The sequence below is a fragment of the Mustela nigripes genome, chromosome 2 (genome assembly GCF_022355385.1).
Source record: "Mustela nigripes isolate SB6536 chromosome 2, MUSNIG.SB6536, whole genome shotgun sequence".
Taxonomy (NCBI): Eukaryota; Metazoa; Chordata; class Mammalia; order Carnivora; family Mustelidae; genus Mustela; species Mustela nigripes.
This window is the reverse complement of record NC_081558.1, coordinates 113688803-113708850: the sequence shown is the minus strand read 5'-3', so window position 1 is coordinate 113708850 and position 20048 is coordinate 113688803. Positions and strand designations below refer to the sequence as shown.

At 40.1% G+C, this 20048-nt stretch overlaps 1 protein-coding gene and 1 non-coding gene across 4 annotated transcripts in view; both read right to left on the bottom strand.

Annotated features, from left to right (window-relative positions):
• The window catches only part of MCF2L2 (MCF.2 cell line derived transforming sequence-like 2), a 254431-nt gene that overhangs the window by 131736 nt on the left and 102647 nt on the right, over nt 1-20048 (bottom strand). For all 3 annotated transcript variants that reach the window (XM_059391454.1, XM_059391452.1, XM_059391453.1), the window contains exons 6-10: nt 14906-15022; nt 11092-11241; nt 3175-3299; nt 2475-2589; nt 1851-1970 (exon numbers count right to left, since the gene is read on the bottom strand). In XM_059391454.1, coding sequence (XP_059247437.1) covers nt 1851-1970; nt 2475-2589; nt 3175-3299; nt 11092-11241; nt 14906-15022 — 627 coding nt within the window. The remainder of the gene's footprint in view (nt 1-1850; nt 1971-2474; nt 2590-3174; nt 3300-11091; nt 11242-14905; nt 15023-20048) is intronic.
• Nucleotides 16313-16385, bottom strand: TRNAK-CUU (transfer RNA lysine (anticodon CUU)). The gene has a single exon. It is a non-coding gene; the product is annotated as a tRNA-Lys (tRNA).

The following is a 20048-nucleotide window of genomic DNA, read 5'->3' as shown; positions in this document are numbered from 1 at the left end:
TGTCCCTCAGGCATACTATTTAAAACCCAACCCATACCCTCCAATAGGTTCCACTGAAAATAAAATCTAGTCCTCACCACCATAACTCCCACTTTATACCCCCCTGGCTCACTATGTTCCAGACACATTCCTTGAATTCACAAACCTTGGTCTTGCCTCCAGTGTTTTATGCTTGAGGCTTCTCTGCCTTGCACACTATTCCCCTAAATCTTTGCATGGCTATCCAGAGCTCAGATCAAAGGCCACCTTCTCAGAGAGACCTTTCCTGACTACCTGAGCAAAAGTAACACCCCTAGTCACTCTCTTATATCCTGTTATTTTCTTCATACCATTTGTCACTATCTGATATTAATACTTATTCGATTGCTTTTTACTCATCTCTTTCTGCAATAGAACGTAAACTCTATGACAGCAGGGTCTTGATTGTCTGATTTGCCACCACATTCACAGAACCTAGGACAAGGAGTACTTGGTGATGAATGTAAGCCTCCTGGCAGGTCAGTAGCTACTTTCATTCATATAAATGACATGACCGTATTTTTCGAACCCAAAATATAAGGACTGGGCTTGATGAGGCTTTTTTCCCCCAAGTATATGAATGTATGCAAGTGAAAATACATAGTATCTACATTTATAAGGAATTCTCCCGAAAAAAAAAGAAAAAAACTAAAATTGCAAAAAATCGGGTCTTAGAGAATCTGAGACACCAGATATATGAAATTTGGGGTTTTTTATTGTTTGAGAAATGTTTCTGATTACTCAAGCCTACAGTCCTAAAATGTTTAGTTGTCAAATGATCACTGGTAATAGAGGGAGTGCTCATAGAGGAGGATGGGATTCTTGAGTGAGAGTCTGGGTGCACAGGTGGGTTCATGTGTTCACACACACGGAGAAGCACCTCCAGTTCAGAATCTATAACTGATACCTCCTAGGGTCAGAGGGAACCTGGTTTACATTTGTTACTTGTCCTTCGGGGAGGAGAAGATGTGTCTCAGTTAACTATAATGTACATGTCAATCACTTGGAGACCTTATTAAAATTCAGATTCTAATTCTGAAGGGAGCCTGAGATTCCATATTTCTACCAGGTTCTCACTCAGGTGACATCTATGAACTGGTCAGAGGATCACACTTGGAGAAGCAAATCTCTAATACTATAAAAATACCATATGGGAAGCATGCATTTAGAAAAGCTCAGAGAGGAAGTGCTTAATCATCAAGGACTGGGTGCCCAAAAGATAAAAAGATAGAGACTCTAATTTGAGAAGAGCAAAAAAGAACTTCTCTAGAAAGAGAGGACTCGGCTTTCTTAATTCGTAATAACTCAAATTCATAAGGACTTAAAATAGAATCACTATCACTTGCTGACTTGTGTGCAGATCCGGGAAACTGTCTAATACTGGTATGAGAATTGTGCAACACATATTCTTTTACAAGTTTGATATTGACAACTCTTGGGATATGAGAAAGAAGAAAGCTTTGCCAATTCTGTGTAGCAGCAGAACTTATGTGGATCCATTGCCCACTCTGCATTGTTCTGCTTATTATAAACCCAGCTGGTACTTTTTCTGGTTTCCCCTTTTCACATTTCCCCTCCTTACCATTGGCTTCCACCCCCACATCCTGCTGGTAGATAACACGTCTTTTGTGACCTTTCCTACTGCTGCTTTTGTGGGGGTAGACAAGTCAACCGGAACCTTCACCCCACCTGGGGTGGCAGTGGGGACCGAAAAGGCAGGATTTGGGCATTCCTGTGTCCTTCAGCCACCTTCCAACAATAATGAATGGACATGATCTGTCACTGTACATAGAGACTTCCTTCCCAGTCCGTAAAAACAGCAAAAAACAAACCTGGCCTTTTTCTTCCAGGTTTTTGTGTTCCTTAAGAAGTTGCTCCACGCATATCACACTGTCGCCAATGTCTGTAAACTCCACTTGCTCTGCCAGCAAACTGTCCAGGGCAAGCTTAACCTGTAAGACACATTAGAACATCCAGAAATAAGCCCTGAGGCCCTCTCTGGAGGTATAAGTTCTACATACTCAAAGAAAACTTGAAAATCCAAAAAAGATTCAAGACTTTTGTATATCTACATACTCTTTTCTTTTCTTTTCTTTCTTTTTTTTTTTTAATAGCTTATAAGCTTTTAGATTAAGCTCAGGGCAGGGGTCGAGAGGAGTATGGCGCTGAGACACATAGAGATGACAGAGTAAAACTACATTCACAGATTATCAATCAAAAAGGAAGATAAACCAGACATGAAATAGCACATATGCCAACAGAAAAATGGGGGTTCTAGAACATTGCTATCCCACTGAAAAAGGGAGAAGAGAATGATCAATGAGGAAGCAAGGATATAAGGAGGGGGCTGGATTAGGGAGAAGAGGGACACTCAATATCCAGAGTTCAAGGGAGAAGGAAGAACCAGAAGTCACCAAACCATGAAAGGGAGCTCTGTTCAACAAGGAAGTAACAACCTCATAAAAATTGCGCTCAAAGTGTTGTAGCTGTAGGCATTGGTTAAGCTTCAAGTGATGCTCAGACCAAAACTGATTAAAGGCTCTTTCTGTCTCATCCAACTGAAGTAATAACCTGTCAAGAAAAAGAAAGCAACATGTGGTTTGTGGTTAGTGTTCACTTCCACAGGAGTCCATATAGGTTTCTGTAGATAACCCCTATGGTTCTAGCCAGTGTTATGAACTATGGGAATCTCCTTTTTATGCAAGTCTCTGTCACCTGTGACCTCTCACAGTTCAGCTGGAAATGGAAAAATTTTCCATTTTTCAATTAGGACACCCTAAGAACTAGCCAGAAACTTCACTTCAGAGGCAGCTGCTATGCTTTGAAATGTGCCTCCAGGTAACCTTACCTTTGTGCCTTTTGTTTTCTAACTGAGATGACAGGTGTGTAAAGCACAGCACCCAACCAAACCGTTATTTAGAAATGAAAATAAATACATACTACCATCTCCCTGAAATCCTGGGATGAGAGCAAAGCACAAAAGGACGGAATAGCATTCTCCTAAAAACATTTCTTTCGGAGAGTACCATCTTTTTGCCTTTGTTGTCACAAATATTATTCTTTCTCGACTCCGCCAAGATTCAGGAGTAGCTGTGCCAATTTTTCTCTGTCATTTCAGATCATCGAGTTCTACATATTCCCCCCTCTCTCGCTCACCGTTCCATGGTAGCTACATTCTCTAGTTCACTGGGATTGAGTTTACTGGAGGGACTTTTGGTTGCTGGTTCTTGAATACATGACAGTAATGTGGTCCCTTGCTTTCCAAGTAATTTCAGCTCATCCTAGAGAAAGGAAAATATAATTTGTCTCAGAAGAAATGAACAAAAGCAAATTCTTGGTAGATTGGTGGTGAGGAGAATGGCAGATCAGGTGTATCTTTCATACAGGAAATTAAATGCTAAAGAAGTCAAGCTGCAGCTTTCAAAAATTAACTAACCCATTTATTTTTTTAAAAATTCCAGTATAGTTAACATAGTTACATTAGTTTCAAGTGTACAATCCAGTGGCTCAATGGTTCTACTATATTATTCAGTGATCATGAGGATAAATGTACTCTTGCTCCCCATCACCTCTTTCTCCCATCCCCTCACCCACCCCCCTCAGGTAACCATCTCTTCTGGGTAGTTAAGAGTCTATTTTTTGGTTTGTCTCTTTTTTCTTTGTTTTGTTTCTTAAATTCCACACATAAATGAAATCATATGGTATCTGTCTTTCTCTGACTGACTTATTTCTCTTAGCAGGATAGGTCTCTAGACCTATCCATCATAAATATACACCACATCTTCTTTACCTATTCATCTATCAAAGGACACTTGGGCTGATTCCATCAATTGGCTATTGTAAATAGTGCTGCAGTAAACATAGGGGTACATATATATTTTCATATTCGTGTTTTGTCTTCTTTGGGTAAATGTCCAAAAATGGTATTATTAGATCATGTGATTATTAACTTATTTTTCACAGGAATACAAATATATATATACATACATATGATACAAAATCCAAAATATACAAAAGGGCATATATTGGAAAAAGTTAAGTCTTTTGTCCCCTGCCCATCCATTTTTCCCCTCCAATGTAACAACTGTTAAATTTTATATCTCAAACTGCTGTTACATATTTAAAGCAAAAGCAATAAACCAATCATTTTAATTACTTGTTTATGTTAATTACTTAATCATTAATAATTTAAAATTTGTTAATGAATAAATAAAATCAGGTTCTAATCCAAAGCAGTGACCAGAAACAAGATAACGACAGATACTGAATAATAAGTGCTAGAAACTGGCCTGTACTAATAATGTAAGAGTTGCTAGTTGACCAGGAAAAAAACTTCATCTGGTATCAGCTGACACCTGCCTCTCCTTCTATCTGCCCACAAAGTGTGGCCTTGTTCAGTTATGGAAGTTTGGTGGAGATGGTCCACAACTTCAGCTTGACATGTAAAGAGTCATACTTCAAGGCAACTCTACTTTGCTTCTTTTAAATGGGATGTGGGGCTTTGCAACTGGAGAAGATGACAGGTTATCTCCTGCCAAATCCACAGGCTCAAATCCTCGGATTACACAGCACAAGTCATCTCTCAATGCTCTGAGTGTGAACCACAAAACAAGCCATGGGGGTGGAGCCAGACAGGGAATTCTGCTCCAAGGAGTTAGGGGTTTGATGCGTGGGTCACACAGGATGCTGGTTAGTATGTCCTGAGCATTAGGATTAGGCCCATGGTTATAAAACAATATCCTCTATGCACATAAACCCTGAATCTCCCCTCCAGGCATGGCCACCTCCAGCCTTCCCACAAATGGAGCTCGTTCCCCGTGGGAGGAGTTTTAAGTCTCTCCATTCTGTTCACACACAATTCCTGGCCCACTCGCCCTCACACCTTTGCTCCTTATCTCCCTTCTCTCTCTAGTAGTCGTCCCCTTGCAGGCTTCTGCTGTCCACGTCCAGCCTCAACCTTGTCCCTGGATTTGGTTGATGATAAATGTGACTTCTCTGACCTGGCCCAAGTTCTTTGGACACCAACCTGTGGCTCTGTCTGCTCTAGATAATGCCCCGCAGTCAGCCTCTTGGCTTGTACTCCTGCCTGGGAACTGAACAGATCCCTTCTTTTCCACTCTCAGATATCAACCCTCATTTCTTCTTATCTGTCCGATGCTCATTAAATATTTGTAGGTTGGATAAATTAATAATAGTCTAAAAGAAATTAGGTTGCAGATGAACAAGGACAAATAGGATATGATGGGGGCAGGGGTGAAACCGTCAGTAGCAAGTATTCTTACTTCTTACCTTGCACTCTTCCTACCTTCTAAAAGGGTCTTGGCTTTTCTCAAATCAGTTTATTAGATGTCCTTGAGATTTCCAACATTCCCACAGGACTCTGGCGTTTCCATTACTAGATTTTATATATACAGTGTGTGTATGATGTAGAGTGGAGAGGAAGAGTAGAAGAGCCAGAATAGCAGGAAAGTATTGCTAGGGCAGTAGAAGACCTTTAGAAGGGGAAGAGAGATATACCCAAAGAACTGCAGAGTGTGAGGAAATGTGTGAGAGAGGGAAGGTGGGTTTGAATAAGTGGTGTCATTCACTGTGTGTCCCTTTGCACTATCAAAAAACACAAGGAAAAATAATGACTGGTTATTGCTTTGGGACTAGGCCATATGTGGTCAGGTTCAGTGGGGTTATAAAAAAATCTGCCATAGATACATGGGGAAAGACTGGGAACTATGGTATTGAAAAGTGAAAAGATAAGTTACCAAGGCCTAAACTGGAGTTTGCCCTTGTCCACTGTAGTAACAATTCAGAATATTTAAGAACTGTTTAGAGTAGGCACTGATCAATCAGCACAGATGTCAGATGCAATGCCCAAGCAGTCCTGAGGCCTATTGCAGACCACATGTTCTGGCCCCTTTAGTGGCCAGAATCCCAAGGAGGTCTCATGGGTCCTAGGAAATGGGCCAGGGAAATAAAGTCAAACACACAGTGGGGCACGTGGGTTGCTCAGTTGGGCAACTGCCTTCAGCTCAGGTCATGATCCCGGAATTCTGGGATTGAGTCCCACATTGGGCTCCCAGCTCAGCAGGGAGTCTGCTTCTCCCTCTGACCCTCTCCTTCTCATGCTCTCTCTCTCACACTCTAATAAATAAATAAAATCTTTTTAAAAAGTTGGCCACTCAAGGAACATAAATATTTAACAACTGGTATGGCTGTCCCCATGTGTACTCATCATTACAGTTCCATTATAATAGAAACAAGCCACTGGATCTGAAGACCCATTTAATAGGGAAAGCAGACTGCTTCAGGCTCAAAAGAATTTAAATGTTCTGGGGGGAATTCTTTCCTATGACGATGGTAAGCATGAATCTATACATTCATTCGTTCATTTACTGAAAATACATTTATAAAGCACAACTATCCATGCCAGGTGCTGTGTTCACCTGTGTCATGGGCTAGGGGTGGAGGTGGGGTGGGATCAGAACCCAGAGATTATATGAATGACTAATGTTTTAGACTCCTCACTTCACATTTATTACTTAACTCCATTTCTGTGACTATAAATTAGCTCTGTGTGCTTCTGTGTATAATGCTGACTAATGAATTCTAGAATCTGGCATTTAAAACTCAAGTCTTCATAACTGAGAAAAAAGAAATACCTAAAAGAAATGAAACACCCCTTTCCTCAGAAGCTACTGAGAGAAACCTTCTTGTGGTATAAAATTAGTGCAAAAAGCTAATTTGTTAAGGTGTCAACACTGAAAGCATTCCTAAGTATACCAAGTTTGTCTCCCTGTGCAAAATCAAGACCCCTGTGTCTATCCATTCCTAACTTATATTTCCCATAAGTAGAGTTCTAACAAAAAGGTCTCTGAAAACTCCTAAGACTATAAAATTATTTCCATGGCCTAAAAAAAGTCACTTAGAATTCTGATTATCTTCCTGATTATTTGTAATCCTAGAAATACCAATAGAACTGTCATCTCTGAATACAAGACTGAATAAATCTTGAGTGGAACAAATACTGAACGGTATTTGTTCAATACAAATGTATTTGTTCATTTAGTTTAGTTATTTGTTCATTTGTTTTTGGTTTTGGTTTTGGTTTTTTTTTAAAGATTTTATTCATTTATTTGACATAGAGAAATACAGAGAGAGAGAGAGAACACAAGCAGGGGAAGTGGGAGAGGGAGAAGCAGGCTTCTCGTGGAGGAGGGAGTCCAATGTGGGGCTCAATCCAGAACCCTGGGATCATGACCTGAGTCGAAGGCAGACACTCAACTGACTGAGCCACCCAGGTGCCCTATTATTCACATTTGTAAAAGAGTATTTTATCACATAATCAAAATGAGAGAAAGGCCTTTAGCTCTGTTAGATTTGTTATTTCAATAACAACAAAATATAAGAGGCTTACCCTATTTAAATGAGCACATGGTAAAATGTCTCAGTTGACTTAAGCATCTGAGAGCCAAAGACCAAGACTCTGGAGTTTCTGGCCTAAGTAAGAGTGGCAAAGAAGTGAGAAACCCCTCCTTTGAAATTCAAGAGGGAGAATCCACCTGCCTCTGTAAACTGCTCCCCAAACCAGCTCAGAATTAGACAATGGGAAGAACTGTTTTGCTAAGAAAGAAGGTTGGCAGGACCATCATAAACAGGAAGAAAAGCATATCTCTATAGGCTTCATGGTTATTTTATTATTGTGTTAGGCCCAAAGGTCTTTTTCTTTTTTTAAAAAAAATGAGATACAGCTCATACAGTACCATAAAATTCACCTTTTTAATCCATACAATTTCAGGACATTTTTATCACCATCAAAAAGAAACCCCATACCTATTATCTATCATTCTCCATTTCTCCTTCTTCCCAGCCCCTGGCAACCACACATCTACCTACTGACTCTTCAGATTTACCTTCCTGGACATTCCATGTGAGTGCAATCACACAATATGTGGCTTTTTGAGTCTGTTTCTTTCACTCTGCATAATTATTTCAAAGTTCATACACATTACAGCATGTATCAGTCAGTACTTCCTATGGCTGAGTAACATTCCATTGTACAGATATGCCACATTTATCCATTCATCAGCTGGTGGACGTGTGGGTTGTTTCCACTTTTTGGATGTTATGAATAATGCTGCTACAAACATTAAATGTGTAGCTTTTTATACAAAGCCTATGATTTCAGATCTCTTGTGCATACACATAGAAGTAGAATTTCTGGGTCACATGGTAACTCTCTGTTTATCTTTTTGAGGACCTACCAGACAGTAAACGAGGGTTCCAATTTCCTCACATCCTCACCAAACTTGTTATTGTCCATCTTTCTGCTTAGAGCCACTTTCATGGGTATATCACTGTGGTTTTGATTGGCATCTCCCTAATGACTATTGATGTTGTACATGTTTTCATGTGCTTAATAACCATATATATTTGTCTTCTGTGAAGATGTCTGTTTGAATCCTTTGCCCATTTTTCAATTGGGTTATTTGTCTTTTTACAAAGGTTGAGTTGTAAGAGTTGTTTATATATACTGGATACTAGACCCTTATTAGATACATGATGTGTAGATATTTTCTCCAGTTCTGTAGCTTGTCTTTTCACTTTCTTGACAGTGTCCTTTGAAGCACAAAAGTTCTTAATTTTGGTGATGTCCAGTTTATTTATTTTCTCTAGGTGTTTTTTTTTTTTAAGATTTCATTTATTTATCAGAGGGGGGGGGGGGAGAGAGCGAGCACAGGCAGACAGAATGGCAGGCAGAGGCAGAGGGAGAAGCAGGCTCCCCGCCGAGCAAGGAGCCCAATGTGAGACTCGATCCCAGGACGCTGGGATCATGACCTGAGCCGAAGGCAGCTGCCCAACCAACTGAGCCACCCAGGCGTCCCGCTCTAGGTGTTTGTTCTTTTGACATTATATCTACAGAACTGATGTAAGGTCATGAAAACATACAACTGTATTTTTTCCTAAAAGTTTTAGGATTTATATTTAAAGCCCCCTGATCAATTCTGGTTTATTTTTTATGGGATGTGAGATAAGCATCCAATTTCCTTCTTTGCCATGTGGTTATCCAGTTGTCACATGGCCCAAAGAGTTTAAGCAGGTTTTTGTTCCCACAAAGAGAAAATACCCTTCATCATTTTGGGGTATTTAATTATTTAACTGTCAGCATTCAGGATACAGGAGTTCAGGGACTGGCTTCTAGGAAAATATATAGAAGTCCGTGGGAGTTTCTGTGAATTTCCCCCTTGTGCAGACAGGGTCTTAGTGGCAGCTGGGTGCATGCCGCCATACTGTTTGTGAACCAAGAGATGGCCTATAGCTTGTTAGTCACCTTTCATCAGGAAATGGAAGTTCTCCATGGAGAAAAACCCAATATGCAGAAAAGTCTAGGACTTCTGCATGCACCTGTTCTGAAGATGTGCTCTAAGTCTCCATCCACGTGTAAAAGCAAGTGTAAAAAACACATGGGAACAAGATGGGTTTGCTAAGTTGTGTGTGTTTTTCAAGCTCGTCAGAGATATATCCTGGGAAAATTTCTAGGATGCTTTCAGATTTTCCCAGTGTCAAACCAGATCTTTTAACTATGCAGAGTAATGTAGAAAGTACGTTTTAAACTCCTTTTGGATATTGAGCTCCTTGAAAAGAGAATTTAACAGTGCTCCCTGGCACATGGAAGAATTAATTTGCCTTCACTACTACTCTGGAGACTCCCCTAATTCAGCTCTGTGTTCTTTGAGTTTACATTTATTGATTGATTGATTGATTGATTGAATGAATGGAAAGGAGTTAGAAAAGCTTCTTTATTTTCAAACCGGACCGTTATGAAATCCTATGGCATTTACAAAAAAATTTACCAGAACTACTAAGTTTAGCAAGCTTGCTGGATAAGAATATTATTCAAAAATCAATTGAGCTTGAATTTAAGAATAATGAATACATGATAATTGAAATTTAAAAATGACCATTTACAATAGTAGAAAAATGCAAATTACTGAGGGACAAATCTGCTAAAAGCTGTTCAAGATCTCCACACTGGTAATTATATAACACTACAAAAAGAGACTAAAGAAAGAAATTGACAGACGTACCATGTTTTTTAATGGACCTTGAAATTCAATATTGTCAAAATGTCTATATTCCCAAAACTGAACTAGAGATTCAACACAAACTCAAACAAAATTCCAGTAGGATTTTTTTTATTTCATTTGTTTTTCTGGCATGTAGGGGTAGGTCATCAATCAATGTTGCTTAAATGAACAAATCAACCACATAGCAAAGAATTTTGGTAACTCTAGGGCCATAGATAAAAGAGGTCAGCTCTTACCAAACTCCGGGAAGCAAGAATACATGTAATGCTAAGATGTATCTACCTTCAAATACTGTATGCTGCCCTGTGGAGTTCTGGTGTCCTGTGAAATAATGGATATGGTCCGTTTGTGCTTCTGGAGGCAGAAAAGAGCTGACGCCCATCCTGTAAGCCCTGGGAGGACTTTGCTTTACTGCATGATCTGAAAGAATCTGCTATGAATCTCCATTCATAGCACGTTCTGACGTGCTTTTATGAAGTTAATAGGTGCCTCTCCTTAAACCCAGTTCAGAACACCTTTCATGTCTCAAATTATTCTCCAAATAAAAAGACGTATCCCTGAGAAAGTGAAGCAACATGTCAGCTTATTAGTTTGCCCCAAACTTCACAACAGCCTCAGGAAAGCTTCTGCCTCAAAAGCCAGCTCCTACCCTCCTTCCCTCACTGCAGTTTTACCCATTATATCTTGCTCTGTAAGCAGATCATAGGAGTGCAGTCCTTGACACAATGTTCACACACCTCTCCTACAAGCACAAAGGTGGACTGAGTCTCCCTTTATGTGGCAGCTTCTCAAAGGTTTTAATTACAATCCTCTTATATTCACCAACCAGTCTCATGAGGTTTTTTTCTTTATTCCCACACTGCCTATCTAGAGGGTTTTAAATGATCAGTCACTGCCAATTCATTGGTATAGGGGGAAAATGGGAACTTAACTTCTAATTCTTCTCCTGGCTCTCTTCAAGAGGCTGGCCCATGACAGGCCACTAACTACTCACCTGCAGCTTGTCCCGCCGCCTTGTGTGGGACATAAGGAGGTCTTCAGCAGACAGTACACTGCTGGGCAGCTCTTTTGTGGCGAGGCAGGCCCCAAACATCTGGAGCATCTCGGCAGTGGTCTTCAAAGACATGGCAAAGTTTTCGATGGCCTGGAAGGTCAGACAATCATAACAGTCAGGAGAGCTTAACATTCACCATTATACTCTCTGAATAGAAGGATAATAGAACTAGCTACAATCTGAGAACCTGCACTGGGCAATGCATTGTACCTGATGCTATACATTTGTTTATCATCTCAAGAATCCAGAGTGGAAGGTATTTTATCTCCATTTTACAGCAGAGGGAACTGAAGTTCCAACAGGTCAAATGAGTTGCCCAAGATCATATTATTTGGACCATAAGGAAGGAAAGATGGCATGATTCAACCAATGTCACCAAGTTTGGGAAGCAAGTTTGACCCCAAGGAAGAAGATGGATATAATGGATATAATGATCTGACATCCAGAAAAAGGGTTTATATATATTGTATATACATGATATGGATTGTATCTTTATAGTTTTAATTGTGTGTGTGTGTATTTAAAATGTATACATAAAACATACAAAAAGCATATAAAGATATGTCTGATGTTTCAATATAGTTGTATTTTTTAAAGTTCACCATTATATGATTAATACGTGCACAAACACAAACCATGGATACAAACTAGGCCTGGGGTGGAAAGGTGTGTGCACATGTCTGCTCATGCCATGTCTTTAAGTAATCTATGTTCGTGGTTTTTCAGTCTTCTTTACCTCTCTAAGTTCTCAGAGAACTATTCTTGTCTTTGAGGTCAATGTGCATTCATTTTTTTTTTTTATTCATTTGCTGCAAATTTGTGTTATTTCAAAAAAGATCTGAGGCAATTTGAAAAACATTAATAACATAATAAAACTTAGGGTTGGTGGAGAAGCAATTGGGAGTTTTGGGGGGGGGATGGGTAAGCCTGGTGGTGGATATTAATTAGGGCACCTCTTGCATGGAGCACAGGGTGTGGAGCATAAACACTGAATCTTGGAACACTGAAAAAATAAAACAAAATTTAAAAAAACAAACAAACAAAGCTGCTATATTAATCAACCAACAAACAAAACAAAACAAAACAAAACAAAAGCTATAGAGATTATTTTCCATTAGAGAGTTGTATTGAGCTTCTTTGTCCTACCTACGATGCTGGAAGATCTTGGAGACCAAAGGCACATACATCTTGGTCACCTTTGTGTTTTTAACACCTAACACTGAGCTAGGCACGAGAAAGTGATCAATAAAACTTTGCAAATGAATGAAAAAAAAAAAAAAAAAGCAGAGACCTAGCTAGGCCAAATAAGACTGGCAGGACAGTAAATTCTTCTGATTATTAAAGTAATGTAATAAAATCCTAGGAAGTGAAGAAATAAAGCTTGGAAGTACTCCAGTTCCATTTTCATAGGTTTAATGAAATTGCAACACAGGACAACCCTGACCACACTTATTTGTGTGTGATATTCTACATACACTTATACACTTCCCTCCATATTTTTTCTATTTAGACCTAGTGAGGATAATGTTTGTGAAGAACTTCATTTCTTTTTTCATTCTCAAAAATTCTCTTGGAGTCACTGTCTTTGAGGTAAAACTGATGAGAAGTTTAAAGGGTTCATGCCCAGGTTGTGGGTCTTCCTCTAGGTTTTGGGAAGGGTTGTGTCTTCCTTAGAATTACATAGTACCCAAAGAAGTGATGGAAAGATTAGTATCTGTAGCTTTGAAATAAATGTACTGTGTTGCTAGAAATCTATTTTTGTTTAGTTCTTTAATTTCCTTTTAAAAAAAAACACAAAGGGACGCCTGGGTGGCTGAGTTGGTTGGACGACTGCCTTCCGCTCAGGTCATGATCCCGGAGTCCTGGGATTGAGTCCTGCATCAGGCTCCCAGCTCCATGGGAGTCTGCTTCACTCTCTGACCTTCTCCTCGCCCATGCTCTCTCTCACTGTCTCTCTCTCAAATAAATAAATAAAATCTTAAAAAAAAAACCCACAAAGCTTTACACTCGAAAGAGAGTAAATTCTCCTACCTAATTAAATGTCATTCAGGTCAGATGAATGGATAAAGAAGATGTAGTATATATACACAATGGAATACTATGCAGCCATCAAAAGAAATGAAATCTTGCCATTTGTGATGACGTGGATAGAAATAGAGGGTATCATGCTTAGCGAAATAAGTCAATCAGAGAAAGACAACTATCATATCATCTCCCTGATATGAGGAAGTGGAGATGCAACATGGGGGGTTAAGAGGGTAGGAGAAGAATAAATGAAACAAGATGTGATTGGGAGGGAGACAAACCGTAAGTGACCCTTAATCTCACAAAACAAACTGAGGGTTGCTGGGAGGAAGGGAGTTGGGAGAAGGGGGGTGAGGTTATGGACATTGGGGAGGGTATGTGCTATGGTGAGTGCTGTGAAGTGTGTAAACCTGGCAATTCACAGACCTGTATCCCTGGTGAAAAAATATATTATATGTTCATAAAAAATTAAAAATTAAAAAAAAAAGTCATTCAGGTGTTTATTGGTAAATGTTGAGCAACATGGTTCCAAAGTGCCCGGATACAGAGAGAGGGGGCTGTCACCACAACCTATCACTGGGGTGGTAAAGGGAGCTTCTGACTCAGCTCAGAAAACCTAGTCATTTTGAGCATTTGGGGGATATCTATGAGAGTGGGAAAGGGGAATGGAAGCTTTATACAGAAACACTCATTATTTGAGTTTCAATCCCACTTTTTCCTCCATATTACTGACCCTTTAGTTTAGCATAGTAACCACTACTGTGAGTGAATCAAGTAAAATACTTTATGTCAGGTGCTTTTATGCACATTACATCACTCTGTCTCACATCCGACTCTCAGACAGCTTCTGTCTGTCTGAGGTTTCTCATCATTGGCACTATTGACATTTGAGCCAGACAATTCTTTGTTGTAGGGGGCTGTCTCATGCGTGAGATGCTTCACAGCATCTCTGCCTCCTACCCAGCACTAGGTGCCAATAACATTGCTCTTCCCAAGTTATGACTATAAAAAAAAATCTGTCTAGGGGTGCCTGGGTGGCTCAGTGGGTTAAAGCCTCTGCCTTCGGCTCGGGTCATGATCCCAGTGTCTTGGGATCGAGCCCCACATCGGGCTCTCTGCTTGGCAGGGAGCCTCATTCCTCCTCTCTCTCTCTGCCTACCTCTCTGCCTACTTGTAATCTCTGCCTGTCAAATAAATAAATAAAATCTTTAAAAAAAAAATCTGTCTAAAACTGCCCCCATCTGACAACTACTGCTAGTTCCATTTTAACAGGAGAAAAGCTGAAAGAGGTTTAACAACCGAGCAAAGGTCAGCCAATAAGTAATGGTGACAATATTCAAATACAGCTCCTTCTGACTCAGTGGGTTTTATCTTTCTGTACATTAGAATCATCTGGGGAGTTTTGTGGAATGCTAATGTCTGAGACACAACCCTGATCAAGCAAATTAGTTTCTCTGAGGTATAGCTGGGTGCTGGTGTGTTGAAAACTCCCCAGGTGCATTCCAAGTCAAGTCTCCCTAAAACCCCATACTAGATGATGAGGTGAGGCAAAGGGAGATAGTAGGACAAGCCACAGCTTCTTCCCTTCTGCCCCATTTCTCCCCCACCTGTGGCTTAGAAAATCTAATCAACCCAGTGGGCAATGACCACCCACCAGTTGATCTTTAACTGCCCCGTCTTCTCGAAAATAAGGAGAGAAAATGTAAATGGCACATAAGTTGGTACTCACAGTTCGATGATTTATCCACTGACTGTGGCGGTATTCCAAAGTTCCCCCTAAGTCCTCTGTCAGTTGGCTTTTGTCAATGTAGCCATGAAGGTCAGACACAGAGTTTAACATAACAATCTATAGAGAAAAAAAAATCAATATATTCCTCACAGATAATTGAAGAGTAGCTTATCTAGGTTCTATTATTACTTAAACAGCCCTTGAACTTTGCCTAATCAGGAATTCATGTACAAGGAGTTAGTACATCCAGCATAGAAATGTTTTATATTCCCTTTACATTTTCCCCACTTAAGTGAGGAGTACCAAAGGTAGTATAGTCTGTGACAAAATGGTGACCTGGTTCAGAGGACTCCGTTCTAAGCTACCCAGAAGTCGGGTCCTACTTTAGGTGGATTTTTGTCACAAGCTACCAAGCTTAAGTATACTCTTCAGGCACCAAAATCAAGTGTTATATTGAGACCTAAAAATTTGCAATGAGAAGCCCAGTAAGGGGTCGGCTGGTGAATATCAAAATAAAATTAGAATACTGGCACATACTGAGGAGTGTGTGTTAAAAAGATTTACTACACTGATGCCTCCCATGAGGAAGGTTGATACGCCTCAATATATCCTTCATGAAGGAGATCTGGAGGTAATAGGGAGTGGATTTTTATGAATTAACAATCTGGTTGATGAACAAACCGATGCTGATGAATGAATGCCCACACACCTAGAGGGAGCAGACACATTCCAAATTGTCCCTTTCTGCTCCTCTGCAGTGGCTCTGACCAGGTCATGATCCTAGCCCTGTTTCAGGGATTATATCACACCCCCTACTCACTCCTAAAGAGAAACAAGGAACTCTCACTCCTACTTCTGAAACATGCCCCTGTAAGCCTTTAACTGATGACTTCATTTTTCTTCACTCCTTGTTGATTATTTTGAAAATTGACTCTTTTTCAGAGGACATAAGAACATAGGGTCTCTGGGGTGCCTGGCTGGGTCAGTTGGTGAAGCATGCAACTCTTGATCCCCCACATGTGGTATGGAGATTACTTAATAAAATCGATATTTTTTTAAAAAATAGGGGCTTTATTCTATTATTATATAGTATTAGTCGAGTGATAAATCCACTTTGGAATAGAAGGAATGTAAATTAAGGCCCAAAGTCTATAGGTGAAAAACAAAATTGATATACTCATTCAATGAATAAGGTATTGAATTTCTAATAAATGCCAGGCTCCAAGGGATAACACAGTCAGCACAACAGTCAACAGTCCCTGACTCGAGGAACTCAGGTTTTGTGGGATTTGGTTACTACATATCACTGTTAACCTTATCAGATCCCTGCCTTTCTCCCTCACTTCTGAAAAGGAGTTTGGGAATTTTTAAAAATTAATTAATTAATTAATTACATTTTAAGCTCTATGCCCAATGTGGGGTTCGAACCCACAACCCTGAGATTAAGAGTCACATGCTCCTCCAACTAAGCCAGCCAGGCAAGCCAGGAGTCTGCAAATTTTTAAAAATTATATTTATAACATGAGAAAAAGTTGAAAGAATCCAAACCTGAATCCATTTTTGCCTTTCCCTCCTAAAAATTTTAAACCACTAAAAATTTTAAACCGCTAAAAATAAAAAAGATTTTTAGGCTTTCTAATATTAGAAATTAATAGGACACAAAACAAGAAGTTGCCAATATATTTTGCTTCTTGAAATATTAATTGCTATGGTAACACTTGGAGCTTTGTTTTTTTTTTTGTTTTTTTTTTTTTTAAATACTAATGTGGAAAATCTTATTAGGCAGAAGTAACTTTGCCACACAGCCTGGAGTTTTAAAAAACATATCCTGGGGCACCTGGGTGGCTCAGCATGTTAAGTGTCTGCTTTTGGCTCAGGTCATGATCCCAGGGGCCTGGGATCAAGTCCTGCATCAGGCTCCCTGCTTAGCAGAGATCCTGCTTCTCCCTCTCCTTCTACTGCTGCTCGCCTTGCTTGTGCTCCCTCTTTCTCTGTCAAATAAATAAACTAATTAATTAATAAAAATAATTTTAAAAATAAAATAAAAAATATATCCTGCCAGGTTGCACAACTTCTGTTCTACCTAACTGAATAGCAGAGGGAGGCATGTGTTCCACGCTTGCTGGGACTCTGCCTACTCACCTTTAGCTATAAAGGACGAAGAGAAATTTTGAATTGGAAGAAAAAATGAAAATTAGAAATAAAAGGAAGATATTAGGGGTGCCTGGGTGGTTCAGTTGGTTAAGCAACTGCCTTCAGATCGGGTCATGATCCTGGGGTTGCAAGATCTAGTCCCACATCAGGCTTGCTACTCGGCAGGGTGTATGCTTCTCCCTCTGACCTCTCCCATCTCATGCTCTCTTTCTCAAATAAATTAAATATTTTTTTTAAAAAAGGAAGATATTAGAGGATTTAGTACTGTTAAATATTGATCAAAGCAAGCCCAATTAAAATCCCAGAAGACTTTCTGTAGAAAGTCTCAAGCTAACTCTAAAAGCTATACGGACATGTAAAATAGGTAGAATAGGCAAAACAATTTTAAAAATGAATAAAGTTTCAAGACTTCAAACTATAGTAGTTAAGAGTTTGGTAACAGCAAAGGACAGCCAAATCAATCAATGGAATAGAACAGAAAGTCCTGAAATAGGCTCACACAAATATGGCCAAGTGATTTTTTTAACTCTTTATTTTAAAGTAATTATAGTGGTTATAGTAATTTTGAAATAATTATATAAGTACAGATCCACAGGAAGTTGCAAAGATAGTACAGAGAGGTCCCACGTACCCTTCACCAAGTCCCTGCCCTCTATGGTTGCATCTTACATAATTATAGTACAAAATCAAAGGCAGGAACTTGATATTGATGTAATGTGTATGTTTAGTTCTATATCATTTTCACATCTGTAGATTTGTGTAACCACCAGAAAAATCAAGATGCAGAACTAACTGTTTCATCACTATAAAAGTCTTCCTTGTGTTTATTTTTTTTAAAGAGTTTTCTATTTATCTGAGAGAAAGAGAGAGAGAGACAGCATGAGAAGGGGGAGAGACAGCATGAGAAGGGGGAGAGACAGAGAGAGAGGGAGAAGCAGACTCCCTGCCAAGCTGGGAACCTGATGTGGAGCTCAATCCCAGGACCTGGAGATCACAACCTGAGCTGAAGGCAGATGCCCAACTAACTGAGCTACCCAGGCACCCAAAGCTTATGCTGTCCTTTATAAGCACACCTCACCCCCTAGTCATCCCTGAACCCTGGCAAACACGAACCTGACTTTTGACAGAGGTGCAAAAAGTCATTTCCATGGAGAAATAATTCCATTTTCAATGAACAGTGCTAAAACAACTAGACATCCATATGCCAAAAAAGGAACCTTAATTTTTAACCTCATACAAAAATTAACTCAAAATGCATCAGAGATCTAAATCTAAGACATAAAACTTGGAGAAGAAAACATAAAGGAAAAATAAGGAGAAAATCTTTGAGTTAGGAGAGTTCTGAGATACAACACCAAAAACACAAAACATAGAAGAAGAATTGATAAACTGGACTTCATCCAAATAAAAAGCATTTGCTCTTCAAAAGACAGGATGAAAAGACAACCCATAGACCAGGAGAAAATATTTGCAAATCACATATCTGACAATGGATCCATATCTACTCTCAAAACTTAACAGTAAAAAAACCCATATAATTAAAAATTGGCAAAGAGGACTTCTGAAAAAAATGGTCAAGTAGGCCACACAGAAAGAGGTAGGAGGGACAGAGAGGCAGTTGGGAGCCAAACTCCCAGGAGACTTAACCACAAACAGTAGGGACACCACAAGCATGGAGAAGGCAGAGAAGCAGATCCCATACCAGGCACCTGGGGCACAGGGAACCTGCAGTGGGAAGGTAAGTCCTATAACATTTGGCTTTGGAAATCCAGTGGGGCTTAACCTTGTGACTTTTTACAATCAGTAGGACTTAACTCCAGGCACTTTAAAAATCAGCGGGCTTAGCTCTGGGAAAGACAGAGGGTGAAAGGAAAATGAGTTCCAGTCCTTAAAGAGCCAACACAACAAACAACCTAGCCAAGGTATGGTATAGAAGTAGCAATCTGAAAGCACCAAGAGTATATGAAAAGAAGACTTACTTACTAATCTCAGAACCTGCACAGGAGGGGCAGGAATCTTTAGGTGACTTCTCCTAGAACAAAGTCCTAGCAAGTGACATCAGCCCCCAACGCCACCCCAGCCTAGATAGCCAGACAGCTGTGGAAACCAGTTCAAACACTCTCCCATAGCTTGCTAATACCACAGACCCCACTCCTGCATTCTCCTGAAGAGCCACCTCATCCACCCCACCCCACTCCACAGCGGTCCCTCCAAAATGGGTCCTGCCAAGACAAAGCCTGCAAGAAACCCCCAGCAGGGACCAGTGCTACTCCAAAGTAACTCCTGTCCTGGGGAGAGAGGAAGATTAACTACACACATCAGTGTGACTACAGTCCCAGCAGGTGGGACTGGAGACATCTGGTCTAACTGCCAGCCCCACACACCAATAAGGCTTTCAGGAGGCAGCATGAGAGAGCACCCTGCTGTTTAGTACCACTGCAGTCCTAGTAGATGAGCTGAGGGCAGGCATCTAATCTGACTGCTGCCATCACCCAACTACATCTACACCCAGCTACACAACTGCCATGTGCAACCATAACAGGCAAAGTCAGCCATTGCAGCTAACTGGATTGAAGGCAAATGAGGCTCAGCCACAACAGTGGGACACACACAAGCCACAAAGGAGATACCCCTAAAGCATCTGGTTCAGGTAAATGGGGGTGTTGTGTTACAGGGCACTACAAGACCTCTTCTTCATAAGGCTACTACTTTCAAGAGCAGGAGACAAAGCTGACTTTCCTAACACATAGAAACAGACACAGAGAGTTACACAAAATAAGAACACAGGAGTATGTCCTGAATGAAAGAAAAGGACAAAAACCACATTTAAAAAGGTTAAATGGGGGTTGCTTAAGTACATTTAAGTATCCAACTCTTGATTTCAGCTTAGTCATGATCTCAGGGTCCTGGAATCAAGCCCCATATCAGGCTTCATGCTCAGTGGGGAATCTGCCTGAGGAGTCTCTCCCTCTCATTCTCCCTCCACCCC